Raw genomic sequence first — 19377 nt, 5'->3', positions numbered from 1 at the left:
TAACAAAAACTTAGCTGAGTCCTGTCCCACCTCCCCACTAGAGACCATCAACTGAAGAGCTACACCTCAACATCTTTGTCACAATTCTTTTTGTTTTTTAAAATATTTTATTAACTTATTCATATTACATCTCACTTGTTATCCCATCCTTTGTATCCTCCCATTCCTCCCTCCCGCTTTCCCCCTACTCCTCTCCCCTATGTCAGTGACTGAGGGGACCTCCTCCCCTGTATATGCCCATTAGGGTATCAAGTCTCTTCTTGGTAGCCTGCTATCCTTCCTCTGAGTGCCACTAGGCCTCCCCATCTAGGGGACGTGGTCAAATATGGGGCGCCAGAGTTCATGTGAAAGTCAGTCCCCACTCTCCACTCAACTGTGGAGAATGTCCTGTCCATTGGCTAGATCTGGGTAGGGGTTCGATGTTTACTGCATATATTGTCCTTGGCTGGTGCCATAGTTTGAGCAGAACTCCTAGGCCCAGATCTGCCCGTCACAATGTTCCTGTAGGTTTCTAGGATCCTCTGGATCCTTCTATTTCCCCATTCTCTTGTGCTTCTCTCACCTAGAGTCTCAATAGGATGTCTTCCCCTCTGACCCACTTTCCTGGTAAGTGAAGACAACCACTTTGGAAATCTATCTGGTGTTTTCTCAGAAAAAAATGGGAATAGGGCTTCCTCAAGACTCAGCTATTCCACTCCTTGGAATATACCCAGAAGATGCTCCAGCACACAACAGGGATATATGCTCAACCATGTTCGTGGCAGCCTTATTCATAATAGCCAGAACATGGAAACAACCTAAGTGTCCCTCAGTAGAAGAATGGATGAAGAAACTGTGGTACATTTACACTATAGAATACTACTCAGCTATTAAAAACAAGGAATTCTCGAAATTTGTGGACAAATGGATTGAACTAGAAATGATCATAATGAGTGAGTTAACCCAGAAGCAGAAAGAGTCAAATGGTATATACTCACTTATATCAGCACACTAGCCCAAGGGCCATGTCCCATGAAAGTCTTCACTTTGTTACAGTTTTTAAGGGCTTTCTTTAGTGGCTTCCTGTGTAGACTGTTTGTGCCTGCCTGCCTGCCTGCCTTCCTCTCTCCCTCCCCTACCTCTTTCTCTCTTCCTCCCTCTATCTCCCTCCTTGCCTCCCTCCCTCCTTCCATCTCTTTCTTTCTGTGAGGGGATTGTCACAGAATCTTAAATGTCTCTCATTCTCACCTGTGAGTCATCAATACCACTGCAAAAGAAACTTCCTTTCTCAGAACTGCTGGAAGCAGCACAGGCCCAAGATCATGGCCCCCAGGACTGACCAACACATCAACCTGGACGTTCTCATGGCTTCCTTCCCCACCCACTCATGCTGCAGCACAGACTATGGATAACAACATGGGCCTCTGGTGGCAGTGTAGACCATAGTGGAGGTCTTTCGAGGAGGCCCAATCCAGAAAGCAACTGGTTTTCCATCGTCCAGGGCCAGGATACTTGAGAGTTCCAGGACACTGCACATCTCTCTGTCCTCATGCTTATGTTCTGCTTGCAGCCAGAGGTCCAAGCTCTAATACCCCTCTTCCCTCACCTCTCCACACAAGCAGGGTGAGCAGCCCAAGCCAAAGCAGGAGCAGCTCTGTGTTGTGGGCCTGGCCTCTGGCCCTGACCTCCCAGCTGACTAAGGGTCCTACTTAGCAACAATAGGCTCCTTTGTCCCCTGTTGCAGTGCTCTCATCCCACTCCTATATGCGTCACTGGAGCTTTGCACACATGTGACCTTACTCTGCCGTCTTTTCTTCCAATTTCATGGGACCAGTTTTTAAAAGCTGCTCATAAGATCTACCCTTTTTCAGTTGTTCCGGACAGAGGTACTATGCATCTCCTGTCAGAGCCCCCAGCCCTTTCATTTAACTTAGAATGTTTTAAACATACAATTTTAAAGGTAACTTGAGTGAGCTTTGAATGAGGTATTCAACAGCTCAGCGAAGATAGAAAAGAATTCCACTGTTTGAGGACGTTCCCTCGGGTCATGCCATCTGAAGACAATGCTTGGGTATCAACTCCCTTCACCTGACTTGGATTAAAGGCAGGCAAAATTGTTATTAAAAAGTACCATGAGACCATCTAACTTAATAGCTGGTTAAAAAAAAAAAAAAACAAAAAACAAACAAAAAAACGGAAGGAGAGCCCAACTTATAAAAAGAAAAAAAGCAAGGATAAGATCTCAACAATCATATTTAGGTAAGCTGTTTCTTTCATGGTTTGTGATAATGCTTGTTCTCTAGGTTAATTCTGTAAGGAGTGCTTTTTCTGTGCTAGAGACTATTGAATATTTTCTGTGTCCCCTGAACACACTAATATTTTGAAAGTATTATTCAATGGATAGGAAAACTGAGGCTCAGAGAGTTCACACTGCTTTTGACCCTGAATGTAATATGTGTAACCAAATTCTCAACTTCGATAATATTTTCTGGATTATTCTGTTAAGAGCAGGCTAACTTTGTGCTTTTTACTTGAAGGCATAAATTATGAATTGCTTTTTCTAAGTATGTCATTGTTTAGCAGTGGCTAATTTCAAATACAGTTAATATAATTTAGCTTACTATACTAAGCAAGCAGTGGTTGTATATAGATGAAGTACAGTAATCCACAGGACCTTAGAATTGAAAAAGTGTTACTATTTTCAACTACAACTTATTAGTTTCTGATTCCCTAGCCTTTTGGAAAAAAATCTGTACCCTAAGGTTATACCATTTTACTGCTTTTAATGTTTCCTTATCAGCAAAATAGACTCTTCACATGACTTTTTAAATTTATTTATTCAAATATTTCATTGATTACATTAATACAATTTTAATATTTTATTGTTTTTATTTTATGTGTTTGGGTGTTTTGTAAACGTGAATGTCTTACTACTACGTACATCCTGAGGGCTCTAGGAGGTGTTAAAGGTAGTTGTGGGTGCTGGAAATCTAATCCATGTTCTCTGGCAGAGCAACAAGTGCTCTTAGCTGCTAAGCCATCTCTCTAGCCTCTCCCCACCCCAGAACTTTTGAGAAGATCAAATGAAATAATACGTGTACAAATAAAGTTTTAAGGTGTGAAGCAAAACCATAATGATATTAACTGCAATGTATTGCATTAATGCTTAAAGGAACATCACAGTAAGGTCCAGGTAGCTTGTGAGCAAATTATTTTAACTAAGGGAACGAGGTGTTACTTAAGGAAGAAGAGTAGCCCTGCCGCCATTCCCGTTCCCTGCCAGCCGTGTCCAGTTCTGTGTGGTGATGGTGGCTCCCACAAGGAAGCTCCAGGCAGTTGGACCAGGGGGAGTTGAGGTGATGAGCCAGCTCCTGTTCACATACAGCTGTTAGAAGAAATCCTGGCTCCTTAGCTAGATTGAGGGTATAAACGATGGGGCTAGGCTATATGTACTCATGAGCAAACTGCACCCAGGCCATGTCACAAAGATCAGCTGCTTAATGCATGATCAGCACCCTCTCCAGCTCCGCGGCCATGGTCAGCTATGGCATGAACCTCTTTGGGAGTCAGAACATGATATAGATGACAGGAAGGACATGTCTAAGAACACCTGGGCATGTGTAAGAGCACCTGGGCGTGTGAGAGAGCACCTGGGCGTGTATGAGACCACCTGGGCGTGTGTGAGAGTACCTGGGCGTGTGTGAGAACACCTGGGCGTGTGTAAGCACCTGGGGGTGTGTGAGCACCTGGGCATGTGTGAGAACACCTGGGCGTGTGTGAGAGCACCTGGGCGTGTGTGAGAGCACCTGGGCGTGTGTGAGAGCACCTGGGCGTGTGTGAGAGCACCTGGGCGTGTGAGAGAGCACCTGGGCATGTGTGAGAGAGCACCTGGTAATGTGTGAGAGCACCTGGGCGTGTGTGAGAGCACCTGGGCGTGTGAGAGAGCACCTGGGCGTGTGTGAGAGCACCTGGGCGTGTGTGTAAGAAGAGCACCTGGGCGTGTGTGTAAGAAGAGCACCTGGGCGTGTGAGAGAACACCTGGGCGTGTGAGAGAGCACCTGGGCATGTGTGAGAGCACCTGGGCGTCTGTGAGAGCACCTGGGCGTGTGAGAGAGCACCTGGGCGTGTGAGAGAGCACCTGGGCGTGTGTGAGAGCACCTGGGCGTGTGTGAGAACACCTGGGCGTGTGTGAGAACACCTGGGCGTGTGTAAGAAGAGCACCTGGGCGTGTGTAAGAGCACCTGGGCGTGTGTAAGAAGAGCACCTGGGCGTGTGTAAGAGCACCTGAGCATGGCACTAAATGAGAAGCAGTAGCTGAACTTTAATGATGATGATAGCTAAGATAACTGGTGCCTCCATGGGCTGCAGATGGACACCAGCAAATGCGCCCAGCAGCCCTGTATGTTGGCTTACGGTACCAAGTAACATTTCTACAGCTACAAGAACCTCATCGCTACTATTTATTGGCTATTTGCACCACCATCCTTTAGATGGGAACCACCAGGTGGATGTGACAGCCAGCATGGGGATCCGGGGACATATCTGCAGCACCAAACTGGGCACACACAAGTATGACAGTCTTCTCTTTCCTCAAAGAAGTACTGCATGTAGGACACAGACTAGAATGGCCATGTCTGGAGGGGGCGGATACATTGCTATCTGTATTGCCTGCAGGGCTGCGTCTAGGGACAGTTGCCCAGGACAGGGACTGGAGTATCCTTCCAGTGCACACTACTAGGAGACGGCTGCCTACTGTGAACTATATTTTATGCCCTTTAAAATGAGAGCTATGGGTTTTACATTGGACACTTGAGAATGACCCACTATTCACAGGAGGAATCCCATGATTGGAAACCAGGTACCTTCCTAGAACCCTTGAATATAGTGCATTTGATGTCATATCCTCAGGTGGATTGTTGGTGACTTCTTCCCAGGGCCCTGGACCTCCCTTGCTTTGGTTGAGGATCCATTTTGTTTATTCTGACCAGGTGAAGAGGATCCTACTTTATTAGATAACATTTTTGTTTGCTTTCAGAGTAGTTAGTTTAAAGTATCATTTGGTTGTTTTGAAAGCGTTTTGATCAAGACATTTGGTTTGGTTTCTTTGCTTGCTTTTGGGCATTTTGGATTCTGGCTTTTTAGCTTGTTTTCAGTATTTTGTTTAACTTTGGAATTTTGAAAGGCTTTTGGCTTTCATTTTGATTGTCTTATTTTTTCGTTGTCTTTGAAATGTTTTGATTTCTTCTTGTCCTTTGGCCTTTGTCTCCTGGCGCTCCTCAAATGCACAGTTCTGAATTTCTATGCTGCTTCTCCTGTGACCTTGTCAGGTCTTTAGCTTAGGCATTTTATAAAGATGCTAAGGATGATAAAGACACTAGGCTGAGGCCTGGTAAGGTCGTCAGAGATAAAAGTTGACATTAAACTTCAACTTCATTTACTGTAGCTAGATGTACAGAAGGATTTGGTTAATTTCTTTTATCCAAACTATACCAAAGACATCAGTGTCTAATAACAGTATTCATGATGTTTTACACTTTAAGTACTGAGATTTCTTCATTAAATTTGCATCTAAAATGTTCTGTAGTACAATTTGCTAGGATTAAAATTAATTTATTAATATAAAGGAGAGAATACTATAGTAACTCCCTTTACAAATGTCATTTTCTAACCATTTAAATATAAGTCAGAGTTCATTAGCTGCAAATAACTGTAAGGAATGAGGGAGGTATGTAGTCAGTCTCATAAGTCGTGCATATTTTAGACAGTTGTTTCTGTAATCTTTGATTATAGACATCTATGATTTTCATTCCATTAGGCCAAAATATGTTCATGAACATTTAATTTTAGTTACAATAATTTATGTGACATGTAAACTATGGTAGATACAGAGAGGGTTAAAAAAATTCTGAATACAAATAGCCAAAACACGAAGAATGTAACATTTATATAATTCCTGATTGTGTCACAGTTCTTCTTCCTATAGGTAATCCATTGTATATATGTGTAATAATATAAATGTATGTGTACAAAAATAAAATAACTTTTAAAAATTCTGACCCATAGCATAGTGGCTACTAGTTTTGATATGATCCAGGAGTTTTCTCTCTTTATGGCCTTTACCAGCTGCTCCTCTCTCCTGAAGACTGTTTTCTTGACCACTTCTCAGCCTCATCTACGTTAAATCCTAGGAATGAAATTCCTAGCTCTGAGGGACCTCATCATGTTTCATAGACAGCACGTAGCCCCCACATTCACATACTGGGATGCTTGGCCAACAGGGTGAACTCGGAGTGAAAACTTAGGAAAAGAAGCTGTATCTGGCTGTGAAGAAAAGCTAACATGGCAATAGATGCTTAAATGTATGTGCATGTATACATGTATTTGAGTTAGAATAAATTTTAGTGATTTTAAACTTTCTTCCTCTTAAAAAAAAAGGGACTGCCAGATTTCTGCTACCTTGTTTATTCTCTAGTTTTTCTTTTCTCCTGTGTATGTATGTATGTTTGAATGCATGTATTTATTTATTAAATCACTTTACAGCCTGATCTGAGCTCCCTCCCTCCTCTCCTTCCAGTTCCACCCTCATACCTCCTCCCTCTATTTCCCTCTCTTCTTAGAGGAGGGGGCCCCCTAAAGTATACCAACCCAACCCGGCATCTCAAATTGCAGCTGGAATAAGCTGCATCCTCTCGCACTGAGGCCTAAAAAGGCAGCCCAGCTAAGGGAAAGGGACCCAAAGGCAGGCAACAAAGTCAGAGACAGCCCCCGCTCCAGTTGTTGGGGCCCGCATGAAGAACAAGCAGCACATCTGCTACATCTGTGTAGGGCCTAGGTCCAGCCCGTGCATGCCCCTTGGCTGGTGCTTTGGTCTCTGTGATCCCCATGGGCCCAGGTTAGTTTACTCTGTCTGTCTTCTTGTGCTGCTGTTTATTCTCTTAAACCTTATCGAAGTGTAGAAAGTTATATCCAAAGTATGTGAGTGCTTGAAATTGGAATTGCCTCCTATTGTCCCTCTTTGTATCTACAAGGACAAAATCAGTGTAAGCTACCTGTAAATACTCACACGAGTTAATTTAATAGAGAAAGTGTACGAATAAAAGACTAGTGATTTAAAAAAATCTTCAAAGAGATGATGAGGTTGGCTTGGTCATCCGTTTGCTTGCAGCTCTGATTCAGTATGTTGTTTACATAATGCTGTTGCTTAAAATAACTTTATTTACAGACTGTCTTAGGGTTTCCGTTGCTGTCATGAAACACCAGGACGAACAAGTTAGGGATGAAATGACTTATTTGTCTTATGCTTCATATTGCTGCTCGGCAATGAAGGAAGTCAACTCAAATAGGGCTGGAACCTGGACACTTGAGCTGATGCAGAGCCCATGGAGGGATGCTGCTCACTGCCTTGCTCCGTATGGCTTTCTCAACCTGCTCTGTTATATGACCCGGGACCACTAGCACCTCCCAGGGATAGCACCTCCCACAGTGGCCTGGTCCTTCCCTCCTTAATCAGTAACTTTAAAAAATGCCTTACGGATGGATTTTAGGGAAGCATTTTCTCAATTGAGGGTCTCCCTCCTTTCAGATACTCCAGCTGTGTCAAGTTGCATCAAAATGGTCCACCACACAGACTGTGCTAAATCAAGCTGATTTTAAACACTGCTATTAACTGTCTTTCTGGGCATGGTCTTTAGATGTGAAGCGTTTTGCTTTCTTTATTTTAAGGATTACATAGCTGTAAGCGTAGATGCCAAGGACATCTCACTGTGCCCTGTATGTGTGTTGCCATACAAGTAATAACACATTTGGGATTGTTTGTTACAAAGCTTGACACAAATATTATTACATTTCAAATGATGATTTTAAAAAATAGTGCCCAGAGATCTAGTGGCTTGAATTTATTATTCTGCCAGATACACAATCATTTTCTGGATGGCTTGTAGCTTATTTTTTGGAAGAATGTAGGATTGTAAGAATATTACTTGTTGACATTGAGGTAACCATAATACACAGTTTGGGAATCCTTCTGTTAATTTGTGGTAGAACTGACAAGACAAGTGCTTTTAAAAATATTTTTATTCTTGAAGCAATCATAAATGTATAAAATATGTTCTGATTATATCTAATCCTCTAACTTTCTCGGATGACTCCTTCTATCAAGTCTACTACCCAATTTCTTGTTCTCTTTAAAACTTTTGGTTTTACATTTTAAATGTGTATCTCCCTCCCCCCTTCCCTCCCTCCCTCCCTCCCCTCTCTCGGGGTGTGTGTGTGTGTGCGTGTGTGTGTGTGCGTGTGTGTGTGTGTGCGTGTGTGTGTGTGCGTGTGTGCGTGTGTGTGTGTGTGTGTGTGTGTGCGTGTGTGTGTGTGCGTGTGTGTGTACATTTGTGCTTTGGTGTACAAGTGGAGGTGAGAGGATATCTTTTGGAAGTCACTTTTCTTTTTCCACCCACTGTCCTGGTCCTAGGGATCAACCTTACAGCATCAGGCATGAGGGCTTACGTGTTGAGCCATCTTGTATCCTCTCCATCCCCTTGATAATCCACTGAGCGCAGCTAGTGGTGCCCATGTATTATGTGTGTGCAGGGCCATCATTCGGGCAGCGAGCAGACTATCTGTTGCCAACCCCCAGTGAAAAGTCACTCTTCCTTCACAGTGGCTGTCAATTGCCATCATAGGGTCTCAGCTAGAAATGAGGCCTCAGGACCATCCTTCTCTTTTAGTGTGAAATTCTGGCTGATTTGATTTGGTTGACATAACTGTAAGAGCCACATTATGGCTAGACATTTCACAGCACTTGCTTAGCTTGCATTCTTTCTGTCTCCTCTTTTGAATTAGTCCCTGACCCTTGTGGGGATACAGAGCTTGATTGATAGAGGTGTCTTATGTAGTATTGAGCACACTTTTTTTTTTTTTTTTTTAGGGGAGGGAGTATTCTTTTCATTTTATTGCATGAAGAAGTTACACTAGTTAAAAGCAGACCCGAAAGGGTTACATCATACAAGATGTAAGGTTTTTAAACTTGTGCCAAGTGTCAGAACACTTAAGCTTCAGGGAGCCACAAGCACCTAAAACCTTCAGCAGATAGCCCTTAGCCAGGCCAGTCTCTATCAGGAACATGCACACACGATCTTGGTCCATGGTCTTTGACTACTTATAAATCTCATTTAAACACTGCCTACTACAAAAAGCTTTTCTGACCAAAGTTGAATTTAGCACAAATTCATGTATATAAATATAAATATTTAAAAATCAGGTTTGACAACATGACCACTTTGCAAAACAATAATGAATGCCTGCCCCCCCCATACACACATGCACACTCAATGGTCTATAGGATGACAGGAGTGTTTAAATGAGATGCCTAACAATCAAATATAGTTTCAGTTTTTAAAATAGGCATACTGGATTATATACTTATTTTCTCTTGCTTAAAATGCACTTTTTAAACAGAAGTGTCAGTTGTGTCAGTCTTCCAATTACAGAGTGAAGAGAACAAATTGCTACACAACTCCTGCTTCTGTCCCTGAACTGCGCCTGGCTGGAGTTTGTTAGCAGGTTTCTAGGATAGTTCTCTCTGTTAGCTCCAGTCAGTGTTACCCATGTCTGTGATCGTAGTCACTTCTTCCCCTGCCCCTCATACTTCCAGTTCTTCTGCTCATTTATATAGCCAAAGTAGTTATGTAATGTACTATATTTTCATTATTTTCTGAGTCAGTGCTAAAATATTTAATTCTAGAAATATGTGATTCTGTGCATACTCTGGAAAACAGTTTAATGATCTATAAAATAGCTATATTCCTATATGTATTAACATTATTCACTGGGAAAATAAATTACAAAGAACAAGTTTTTGTAGATTTTCTCTTAACTCTTCAGTTTTTCATTTTCCCCTAAGACTGTAACTTTTCTCGTTTCTTCATTTTTGAGTTTTTTCATTCTCAATTTTCTTTTTTACTAGTGCTATAGTTTTCAAAATGAGACATCTACATTATAAAAGTATATTATAAGAGGAGAGGATTAGAAAAAAACTTAATTTTTATTTGATTTTTTGAGAACTTTTATACATAAGTATCCTTATTGGCATCATTTCAGTCTTTACCTCTCCCCTTCCAATTTCTTCTGCCCATTCATTCAAATGTATGACCTCTTTTTTTTGTCTTACTATTTCACACACATGCACACAGTCAAAATGCGCATGCACACATATGCGTAAGCAGACACACACACACACACACACACACACACAACCTGCTCAATCCATATAACATTACTTGTATAAATTGTATGTATATGTTTTTTAGGACTGACCATTTGGTTATTTGGTTTACTTCTCCCTGGGCAAGACTATTTTTCTTAATTGTTCATAGTTCTTTGACCAGAGTTGAGGCCTTAAGTGCTTTCATTCTTCCATATTAGCGTGCTTATTAATGCCATCTTTATTCAGGTCTTCTCTAGGCAGCTGTGTTGGTGAGAGTTCACGGCTATAGCTTCTTTGACATTTCTAAGAGAAATGATCTCACAGCAAACTTCCTGTTTCTCTGGCTCTTCTAATCTTCTAAAATGATCTCGGGTTGTAGTGTAGTTGTGTTGTGGGTGCTATTGGTTAGGACTGGCTTCTGCAGCTCTTCATTTTATGGGGATGGTTTTTTGTAATAGTCTCTAGATCTGTTCCAAAGAATTTTCATTGATGAGAGGTGAGAGCTACACTTATCTGTGGGTATTAAGGATAAATATTGAGGGGGTAATGCTGGTTTAGTAAATTGGTGGCTGTAGTTTCTCCTCTATGGTCTGCTTATATTTTAAGATACGGAACAACTTTGCATAGTAATGGTGTCAGGCTGTTACGGTTTTTCTCTCACATTGTGCAGGTCTGTTTCCTCAGCAATGCTCTTCTGAGTACAAATGCTGTGTACACTTTAAATGTAAGACGTCAGAGTGTCTCAGTCTGACTTCCTTGTATGTTGGGGACTTTTACACATGTCAAAATAAGAGAGGGTATTTTTTTTATATAGAAAAGAGCTTTAATTTTATTTTCTATTATCTTCTTTCTCGTACCTAATATCTCTTAAGATATTCAGAGTAAGTCTGTGTGTGTCCTGTTTGCGTCTGAACTGACATGCCTTAATAAATCTATGTAATCCAGTGTTCCATGTCTGTTGGAGGACAGTTCTTAGAATTTGCCAAGATGCTAAAACCACGACCATCCTTAGCCAGCCCAGTCCAGTCTGCTTATAAAGTGAAGATACTGAATTTTACACTTGCTCTCTTCTGGCTCTTTGTACTCACAAAAAGACTTTTTCTTTGTGCTTCCCTTGAGGAATTATATTAATACCTTGGATTATGATATTTCTTTGATAAATTGTTTATATTAACTATCTTGAATATCTCAAAATTTCTCTTTTTCCATCTGTGAAAAAGTCACTGGACCCCCTCCTTCAAAGGGGTCATGACCCACAGATTAAGAACTGCTGTTCTAGTTCTGCCTCTAATGCTGTGTCCTTTTAATTTTTCCACACCCCCATCTAGTTTGTGTTGCTCATATATTCTTGGATGTGTTTGCTTTTACTGGAGTGTGGACCCCTCAACTGAGGCAACACTCTTAAAGAAAACTGACCAAAGCTGGGCCTGTCTGGCGCATGCCTTTAATCTCAGTACTACTCAAGGAGACAGAGGCAGGGGGATCTCTGTGAGTTCAAAGAAGCTGGTCTACAAAGCAAGTCAATGAGAGCCAAGGCTACACAGAGAAACCCTGTTTCAAAAAACAAAAAAAGAAAAAGATATTAAAGTTATTTTCATTATACTTTATGACATAACAGTTTGCTACTGTTGTGAATCGTAATGTAACTATCTCTATTTTTTTGATGATTGTATGTGACCCCTGTGAAAGGGTCCTTAGACCCACAGGTTGAGAGCTGCTGGTATGGGGATTTAATTCTATGAAGTCTTCTCTTGGGATTGTTGTGATGACTTAGTCTCATAGATTGTAGTTTGTCATGTTTTCATTTTTGTTCAAGTCTAGGGATTTTAGATTTTCCTCCTTCATTTCTGCCTTCATCCAATTCTCATTCAATAGGAGTATTGTTTATTATAGTATATTGTTTATTTCTATGAATGTGTATAATTTCTGTCATTTGTATTGCAGTTGATACCCAGTGTTACTCTACTGTGATCAGATAGAATGCAAAATGTTATTTCACTTTCCTATGATTGTTAAGACTTGCTTTGAGCCCTCATATGTGGTTGGTTTTGGAGAAAGTTCCATGGGTTGCATATGTATTTGTTAGTGTTTGAGAGGAATGTTCTGTAGATATCTGTTAGGTCCATTTCATTCATGACGTCACTAAAACTAAAAGCTTTTTGTTTCTCTTTTTCCCAGAAGAATTCTCTATTCATGAGAGTAGGGTATCAGAATTACCCACTATCACTGTATTGGGGTCAGCCTATATCCAATAGTGTTTCTTGTGTGGAATTTGGTGCCCTTATGTTTGATGCCTGTATGTTTAGAAGTTTACCATCCTGTTGGTGCATTTTCCCTTTAATAAGGGAAATGTTCTTCCTTGTCTTTCCTGACCAGTTTTGGTTTGAAGCTATGTCTCTTTGGTTCTTTGTTCTGTTTGCTTGGGATGCTTTTTCCCATCTTCTTATCCACAGTTGTTACCTAGTATTGATGGTGAGGTGTGTTTCTTGGAGGTAGATGGATTTATAATCCAGTCTGAATCTGTGACTTCATTGAGGAATTTAGACTGCTAGTATTCAGAGTTATCTGAACAATGTGCATTTAGTGTTAATTCTTATTAATTTTTTGATTTTGTGTGTATATAGGATTTTTGTTTATTTGTTTTTGGGGTTTGTTTTGTTTTTTGTTTTTGGGTTTTTGTTTGGTTTTTGTTTTTTGTGGTTTTTTTTTTTTTTTTTTTTTTTTGGGGCAGGGGTTCTTTTGATAACTTGTCTTGGTACTGGTTTGTTTGTTTTCTTGTTGTTTTTGTTGTGGTTCCATGTGAGTTCTTGGGGGTTTTGTTTTGTTTGTTTTCTCTTCGGGTCTTATTATTCCCACCAGTATCTTCTGTGGAGCATTCTTAGTAGTTAAAATACCTTTAGTCTGTTTTTATCATGGAGATTTTTTTATATATCATTCAGTGTTTTTGCTTGGTATGGCAATCTGTTTATAATTGTAATCTTTTGAAAGTTGGAATATATCTTTCCAGGCTGTTGATTGATTATTAATATTTACTATTGAGTTATTATGTTAGTAAAATCAGTGGTTACTCCTTAGCCAGCTTTATGCTCAAATAACCACAGAGAGACTAGGATCTATTTAATTAGCCTAGAGCACAGTTCTGTACAAATCACTCCATCCCAAACCTCCATGCTAGTGTAGTTTCCTCCCATTCAGATTTTCACATTATACTTGCTTTTAAATCACCTCCTAGGCCCAATTCGTTTCCCCTCTTGTTTCCCAGTCTTCTCCTCATGGCTCCATCCTCTCCTCCCTCCTCTTTCTCCACCCGTCACTCACCAGGATGTCCCACCCTATTCTTTGTTACTGCTCACTGCTGAGTAGTTGATTTTTATTGGCAATATAGAGAACAGACGGTGGCATGTTTACTCCAACGTGAAACGGGGAATATTTAGAATAAACATCACAATGCAGTGTCTGGATTGAAACCAGATAGTGGGCTGCAAAAAGCAGCATTTGAATGAACAGGAGTAGATTGTATACAGTCCACAAGAACATGATGCCAACACCAGGCCCTTTTTGTTTTTAAAAATTTCTGTCAAATATCATATTGACCTGCCTTTGACTTGACATTTCTCATTTGTAGCTTTCAGTACCCTTCTGTATTTTATTCCTGTTTTGGGTTGACCTCTTTATTTCATTCATTTCTTTCTGAGTATTCTTTGAGTTGTTTAACCATAGTTACAATCATTCCTTTGAATTCTGCATCTGGGAGCTTTTCCATGTTATTTTTAAAACGCTTTTTTTGTTTGTTTGTTTTTTGAGAGAGTTTCTCTGTATAGATCTGGCTGTCCTGGAACTTGGCTTTGAACTCTGAGATCCGCCTATCTTTGCCTTCCAAGTGCTGGGATGAAAGGCTAGGATTTGGTGCTTTCCGTGCTACTTTTAGTAAGGGCCATTATTGTGGGATTTTTACTTTTTGGGTGAGATGTTAATTTGATATTTCATGTTTTCATTTCTATGCTAGATTTGTGCATTTGTAATTGGTTGAATTTTTCTTTCTGTTTTGTTCAGATCCCCGTTTTTCATCATGGGTGGTTACAGTGTTTAGGAGGAGGCTAATTGATAGCAGGGTTGGGATGTCTATGTTCTCTGTCCTTTGACCACTATAGCCGTCAGTGAAATGGGCAAGTTGCTTGGAACATGATGTGTACCTTGGCCTCAGTTTCAAGGCTGGATAAGGCAACCGAAGATCTCAGGCAGCTGTCAGGGCTTTGTTAAGTTGTGAAGGGAGAGAGATGACTCTCCATGCTGGAGGGTGCTTTGTGGGGAGCAGACTGAGCACTGGGAAATCCTGAAGGGAGAGAGAGACTAGGAGGTGGTGATGTTCCCAGTAAGCTATTATGGGGCTTAGGGATGACCTGAGTAGAAGAAGGCTGGTAAAAGAGAATGTGTGTGGCGTACATGTGTCTTTCTGATATATCGGTAAGCTGAGTGTCCTTGGTGCAGAGTGGTCTATTATTGGCCCAATGGGCACATCTTTCCTGGCAGGTTGGCATTGTAGCATGCAAGATTCACAGCTGAGTTATACCCCTAGTGACTTTTCCCTCAGCTGTCTGAAGGAAATAACTAGCACCATTAAAAACTATCCAGTAGGAGGGACCTTCCAGCTTAGTGCCAGCTTGATTGTGTAACTCCTGCCTCCAAAGTATCTGGTGTCTACATTCAACAATAGGGTCTAACCTTGTAGGTCTGATGAACAAGCAAGAGCAGTGACAATAGCCTGTATTGTTTTGGGACCTTTGAGGTCATCCTGGTCAAGGTGTTTTATACCTGCCACTGGGATTTTTATTTAGTAATCCATTGTTCTTAGGGACAGACAACATTCTGCCTGTGGTAGGTACCTCCATTCTAAGTTATTAGTTGAATTATATTTTAACTAGCCTAAAAAGTAGTATGGCTTCTTCATAAGTCACTAGTCTTAGTTTCTTTCCCTTCTTACCCTCGCTCTCCTCCATCCTCTCACTCTCCTGTTTAAATAATACTATCCCCAGTATGCTTTCATATTACATATGCTCTGTCCCACTCCCAACCACCATAGGAACTTTTTTCCTTTATTAGTGATCCTTTTCTAATGTTCTGTCCTCTACAGATATTCCAAGTTATACTCCCCAAGTCTAAAAATTTCAGAGTATTATCCATGTCTGAAGGAACATGTAGCATTTGTCTTCCGGCCTGGGTTACCTCACTCAGTATATCTTCCAATTTCACCCATCTTCCAGAAAAATTTAGTTTTCTTTACAGCTAAATAAAATTTATATTTAGCACAATGATATTATCCATTCCCTAGGGGTTGTAACTAGAACACCAAGGAGCATGGATGTACAAATATCTCTGTGTTAAAACAGTCTTTGAGTATATCCCTAGGAATGCTATACCTGAGTCATAATTTGTTCTATTTTTAGTTTTTTGAGGAAAATCCAGACTGATTTCCGTAGTGGCTGTACTAGTTCTTATCCCCACTCATAGTCTATCAGTGTTTTTCTCTCTCTCTCTACCATATCAGGCCAGCGTCTAGTGTCCCCACCATGGTAGCCATTTTGAATAGAATGAGATTAATTCTAGAATAGAACGAGCCCAGGGCCAGTTCTCTGCCCTGCCGCAGGTGGGGAGGGGCGAGGTCCAGTGGCACAGAGAAGAGCAGGATGAGAACACCTTCCAACCAGTATTTGACAAACATTTCCAAAGTACACATTAGAGAAAAGAGAGCACCTCAAACGACACAAAACAGTTTCTCTGAGGGATGGCTAAAGACGTTCATCAATCCAAAGTGCTTGCTGGCTGTTTATATTTCTTCACTTGAAGTGGTTTAGCTCCATAGCCAATTCTTTTTTCACAATATATTTTATTTAGTTAGTTAGTTCTTTGTAGATTCAAGACATCCACTCTCTGTCCACTATGTAGCTAGGAAAGATTTTTCTGTATTTTTGTAGCAGCTTCTTCAATTAATTTACAGTTTCTTTGGATGTACAAAAGCTATTTAGTTTCATGAGGTCCCATGTATTCACTATTGATTTTATTTCTTGAGTGACATGAGTCCTGTTCAAAAGTACTTAGATTTTGACATGTATAATCTACTTTTTGTTGTAATAGTATCATATTGTTTCTTGTCTGAGCTTAAGAGCTTTGACCCATTTATAATTTATGTATTTATTTTGGCAGGATAAGAAATGGTGATCAAGTTTCATTCTTCTGCAGGTAGATAACTTTGGTTTTCTAGCAGCATTCGTTTGAGGTGCTCTCTTTTCTCTAATGTGTACTTTTGAAATGTTTGTCAAATACCAGTTGGAAGGTATTCTCATCCTGCTCTTCTCTGTGCCACTGGACCTCGTCCCTCCCCACCTGCAGCAGGAGAGAGAACTGGCCCCCGGCTTATGTACTTGGAGAGAGGACCTGCACCTCTCTTAGGCAGCACAGTAGAGCTGGCCTTGAGAGTGTGTTGCTTTGGATGAGCCAGTCCCAAAGGCACAGGAGCAAGAGAGCTGAATCTGTCCACTTGTCGGTGGCAAGGGCAGGAGAGTTCACCCTGTAGGTGTGAGTGTGGGAGAGCCGGCCTGCTAACCAGCTCAGCCACCTCTCACACCCACATCTAGGGCTTTAACTTGGCCCACCCCCACATCTGCACCATCAGTGTACTACAGGAGTGCATGAAGGGGCCAGTGCTACAGATCCAAAATTATGGGCTCTCCATGACACAGGGCAACAACAGAATATCTGAGAGGAGTCCCAGTACAGTTCCAGTACTGACAGTGCAGCAGAAGCCAGAGGCCTCCTACCTGACCAAGACTCATGGCAGTGAACATCTGCAGGCAAAGCAGTGTGGACAACAGTTTACTCTGTGTGTCACACTGTAACTCAACTACTAGAGTTTCCCTGATGAGATTTTTTTCCTCTTGGGGGAGGGGTTGGAAGGTGGGGTGTGGGAACAAGGGTTGGGGGAGATGAGGAGGATTAGGGTACATAATGTAAAATTCAGAAAGAATAAAGTTTGAAACAATCAGGTGGTTGTAGTTGCAGAGGAGAGCTTTAATATATTACAGTAATGTTTTCCATCATTGGTGACTGTATTCTTCTCTTCAGTGCTGTCACCTTCCGTCCCCCCTCCTCCTGGTCACCTCTCCTTCCCCAGTGTTCTTCCCTCCTGCTCTGTGACCACCAGTGCCAACTCCTCCCTACTTTTTCCTCTTCTTTCTGTTTTCTTTATTTTTGTTTTGAGACAGGCGGGTAGAGTTTTTTGTATAGAAATGGCTGACCTCCTATCTCCAGCGATCCTCCTGGAGTTTGCTGTGTAGACCAGGCTGTGTGTCTGTGGCCCTCCTGGGGTTTTCTGTGTAGACCAGGCTAGGTGTCTGGCCCTCCTGGGGTTTGCCGTGTAGACCAGGCTGTGTGTTTGTGACCCTCCTGGGGTTTTCCGTGTAGACCAGGCTATGTGTCTGTGACCCTCCTGGGGTTTGCCGTGTAGACCAGGCTGTGTGTCTGTGACCCTCCTGGGGTTTGCCGTGTAGACCAGGCTGTGTGTCTGGCCCTCCTGGGGTTTGCTGTGTAGACCAGGCTGTGTGTCTGTGACCCTCCTGGGGTTTGCCGTGTAGACCAGGCTGTGTGTCTGGCCCTCCTGGGGTTTGCCGTGTAGACCAGGCTGTGTTTCTGTGACCCTCCTGGGGTTTGCCGTGTAGACCAGGTTGTGTGTCTGTGACCCTCCTGGGGTTTGCCGTGTAGATCAGACTGTGTGTCTGTGACCCTCCTGGGGTTTGCCGTGTAGACCAGGCTGTGTGTCTGTAACCCCTCAGGAGTTTGCCGTGTAGACCAGGCTGTGTGTCTGTGACCCTCCTGGGGTTTGCCGTGTAGACCAGGCTATGTGTCTGTGGCCCTCCTGGGGTTTGTCTCAGGCTCAGGTCAGGTCTGCACAGGGATTCCTGCCTCCTGCTTCTCGCCTCTGTTGCAGTTTTAAAGTGCTTCTTCACTCGTGGTTTTATATGCTTGCTTATCTTCATAACTCTATTTCTTCCTCAGTCTGTCAAGTGGCTTACCCCGATCTTCATTATCTTATCTTATGCTATTGTTTTATAGCTTTAGAGAAAATATTTTTTCATTGAAGGATTTGTCACCTTCTCCCAAATCTTTCCCTGTATATGATTTTATGCCAGTTCTTCAGTCCGCTCCTACAAATGCACATACAATGTATTCAACAAAATTAGCAATAGGAGGGAAGGAGAATGGAAGGCAGAGCACTGACGAGAAGAACATGGTCACCAGTAATGAAAAATATCCCTGTTGTATATTAAAGCTCTCCCATGGAACTACAACCAACTGATTTTTTTGACAGATTTCAAAAGCACACACTGGAGAAAAGAGAGCCTCTCAAATAAATGTTGTTCAGCAACGTCTTGATAGATTATTATTTGTGCATCCAAATTGATTGGGATACCAGTTAGTACATCTGTGAAGCAAACGCCATGACACAAATAACAGCCCTATGACACAGCCTGGTTGTCTGAATTGTCTCTGGGCTATTGTGGACGTCTCTTTTTGGTGAGAGCTGGGGTCTGACAGGGGAGAGCACATAGTTACAGTGGTATCTGCTCGTGTCTCTTTGCGTTTCAAGAAGTGATGGAGAAAACGAATCAGACATTGATGTCAATCAGGTTTCTATGATACGTTACACGATATTTTTGATATTTTGAAAAACATTTTTATGTAAATATTAAGCTTGTTTAGGTTTCAAACATTTTAGTGGACATATGTATGGTTTCATTTACTAAAAATTTGTAAAATTATATGAATACTTTATGTATTCTTTCAAAATCTTAACTTTAATACTAATTTCCCTCAACTTTAAATATATTCTGTCTCCTGATTTTCTCAAAGGTTGATCAGTGAATTTAATTTCTTTGTTTATAGTTAAACTATTCAAGTTTGTGGAATATTTTATGAATCTTAAGACCGTAATAAGGTGGTGATGTCTCGGGAACCTACTCCACCCCTGCCTGGAGATATGTCTACTAGTCCTGTTGCAGAAAGCTGGTGTTACACACAGGTACATGCCACTTAAAATGCATTTGCTGCTTCTCGCAGACATTTGCTGCTGATAATAAGTATTATTGTAAAATTGTAAAACATTGTGACATTATCACTAGAAGAATTAGAACACATATGTGATTTGT

At 41.4% G+C, this 19377-nt stretch overlaps 1 protein-coding gene and 1 long non-coding RNA gene across 4 annotated transcripts in view; one reads left to right on the top strand and one right to left on the bottom strand.

Annotated features, from left to right (window-relative positions):
- The window catches only part of Spopl (speckle type BTB/POZ protein like), a 60585-nt gene that overhangs the window by 23143 nt on the left and 18065 nt on the right, over positions 1–19377 (top strand). Inside the window, exon 2 of the mRNA XM_051167028.1 lies at positions 19115–19250. Coding sequence (XP_051022985.1) covers positions 19173–19250 — 78 coding nt within the window. The 5' untranslated portion in view covers positions 19115–19172. The remainder of the gene's footprint in view (positions 1–19114; positions 19251–19377) is intronic.
- LOC127207575 (uncharacterized) lies at positions 3717–4082 on the bottom strand. Of its 3 annotated transcripts, none has more exons than XR_007832935.1 (3): positions 4038–4061; positions 3888–3947; positions 3717–3825 (listed from the first exon to the last, which is right to left on the bottom strand). It is a non-coding gene; the product is annotated as an uncharacterized LOC127207575 (long non-coding RNA). The 3 variants fall into 3 exon arrangements; XR_007832934.1 differs by having other exon boundaries at positions 3743–3825; positions 3928–3947; positions 4038–4082; XR_007832933.1 differs by having other exon boundaries at positions 3743–3825; positions 3888–3907; positions 4038–4082.

Source organism: Acomys russatus, chromosome 24 (assembly GCF_903995435.1).
Source record: "Acomys russatus chromosome 24, mAcoRus1.1, whole genome shotgun sequence".
NCBI lineage: Eukaryota > Metazoa > Chordata > Mammalia > Rodentia > Muridae > Acomys > Acomys russatus.
The sequence above is the reverse complement of the archived record's forward strand: the minus strand, read 5'-3'. Positions and strand labels throughout refer to the sequence as shown.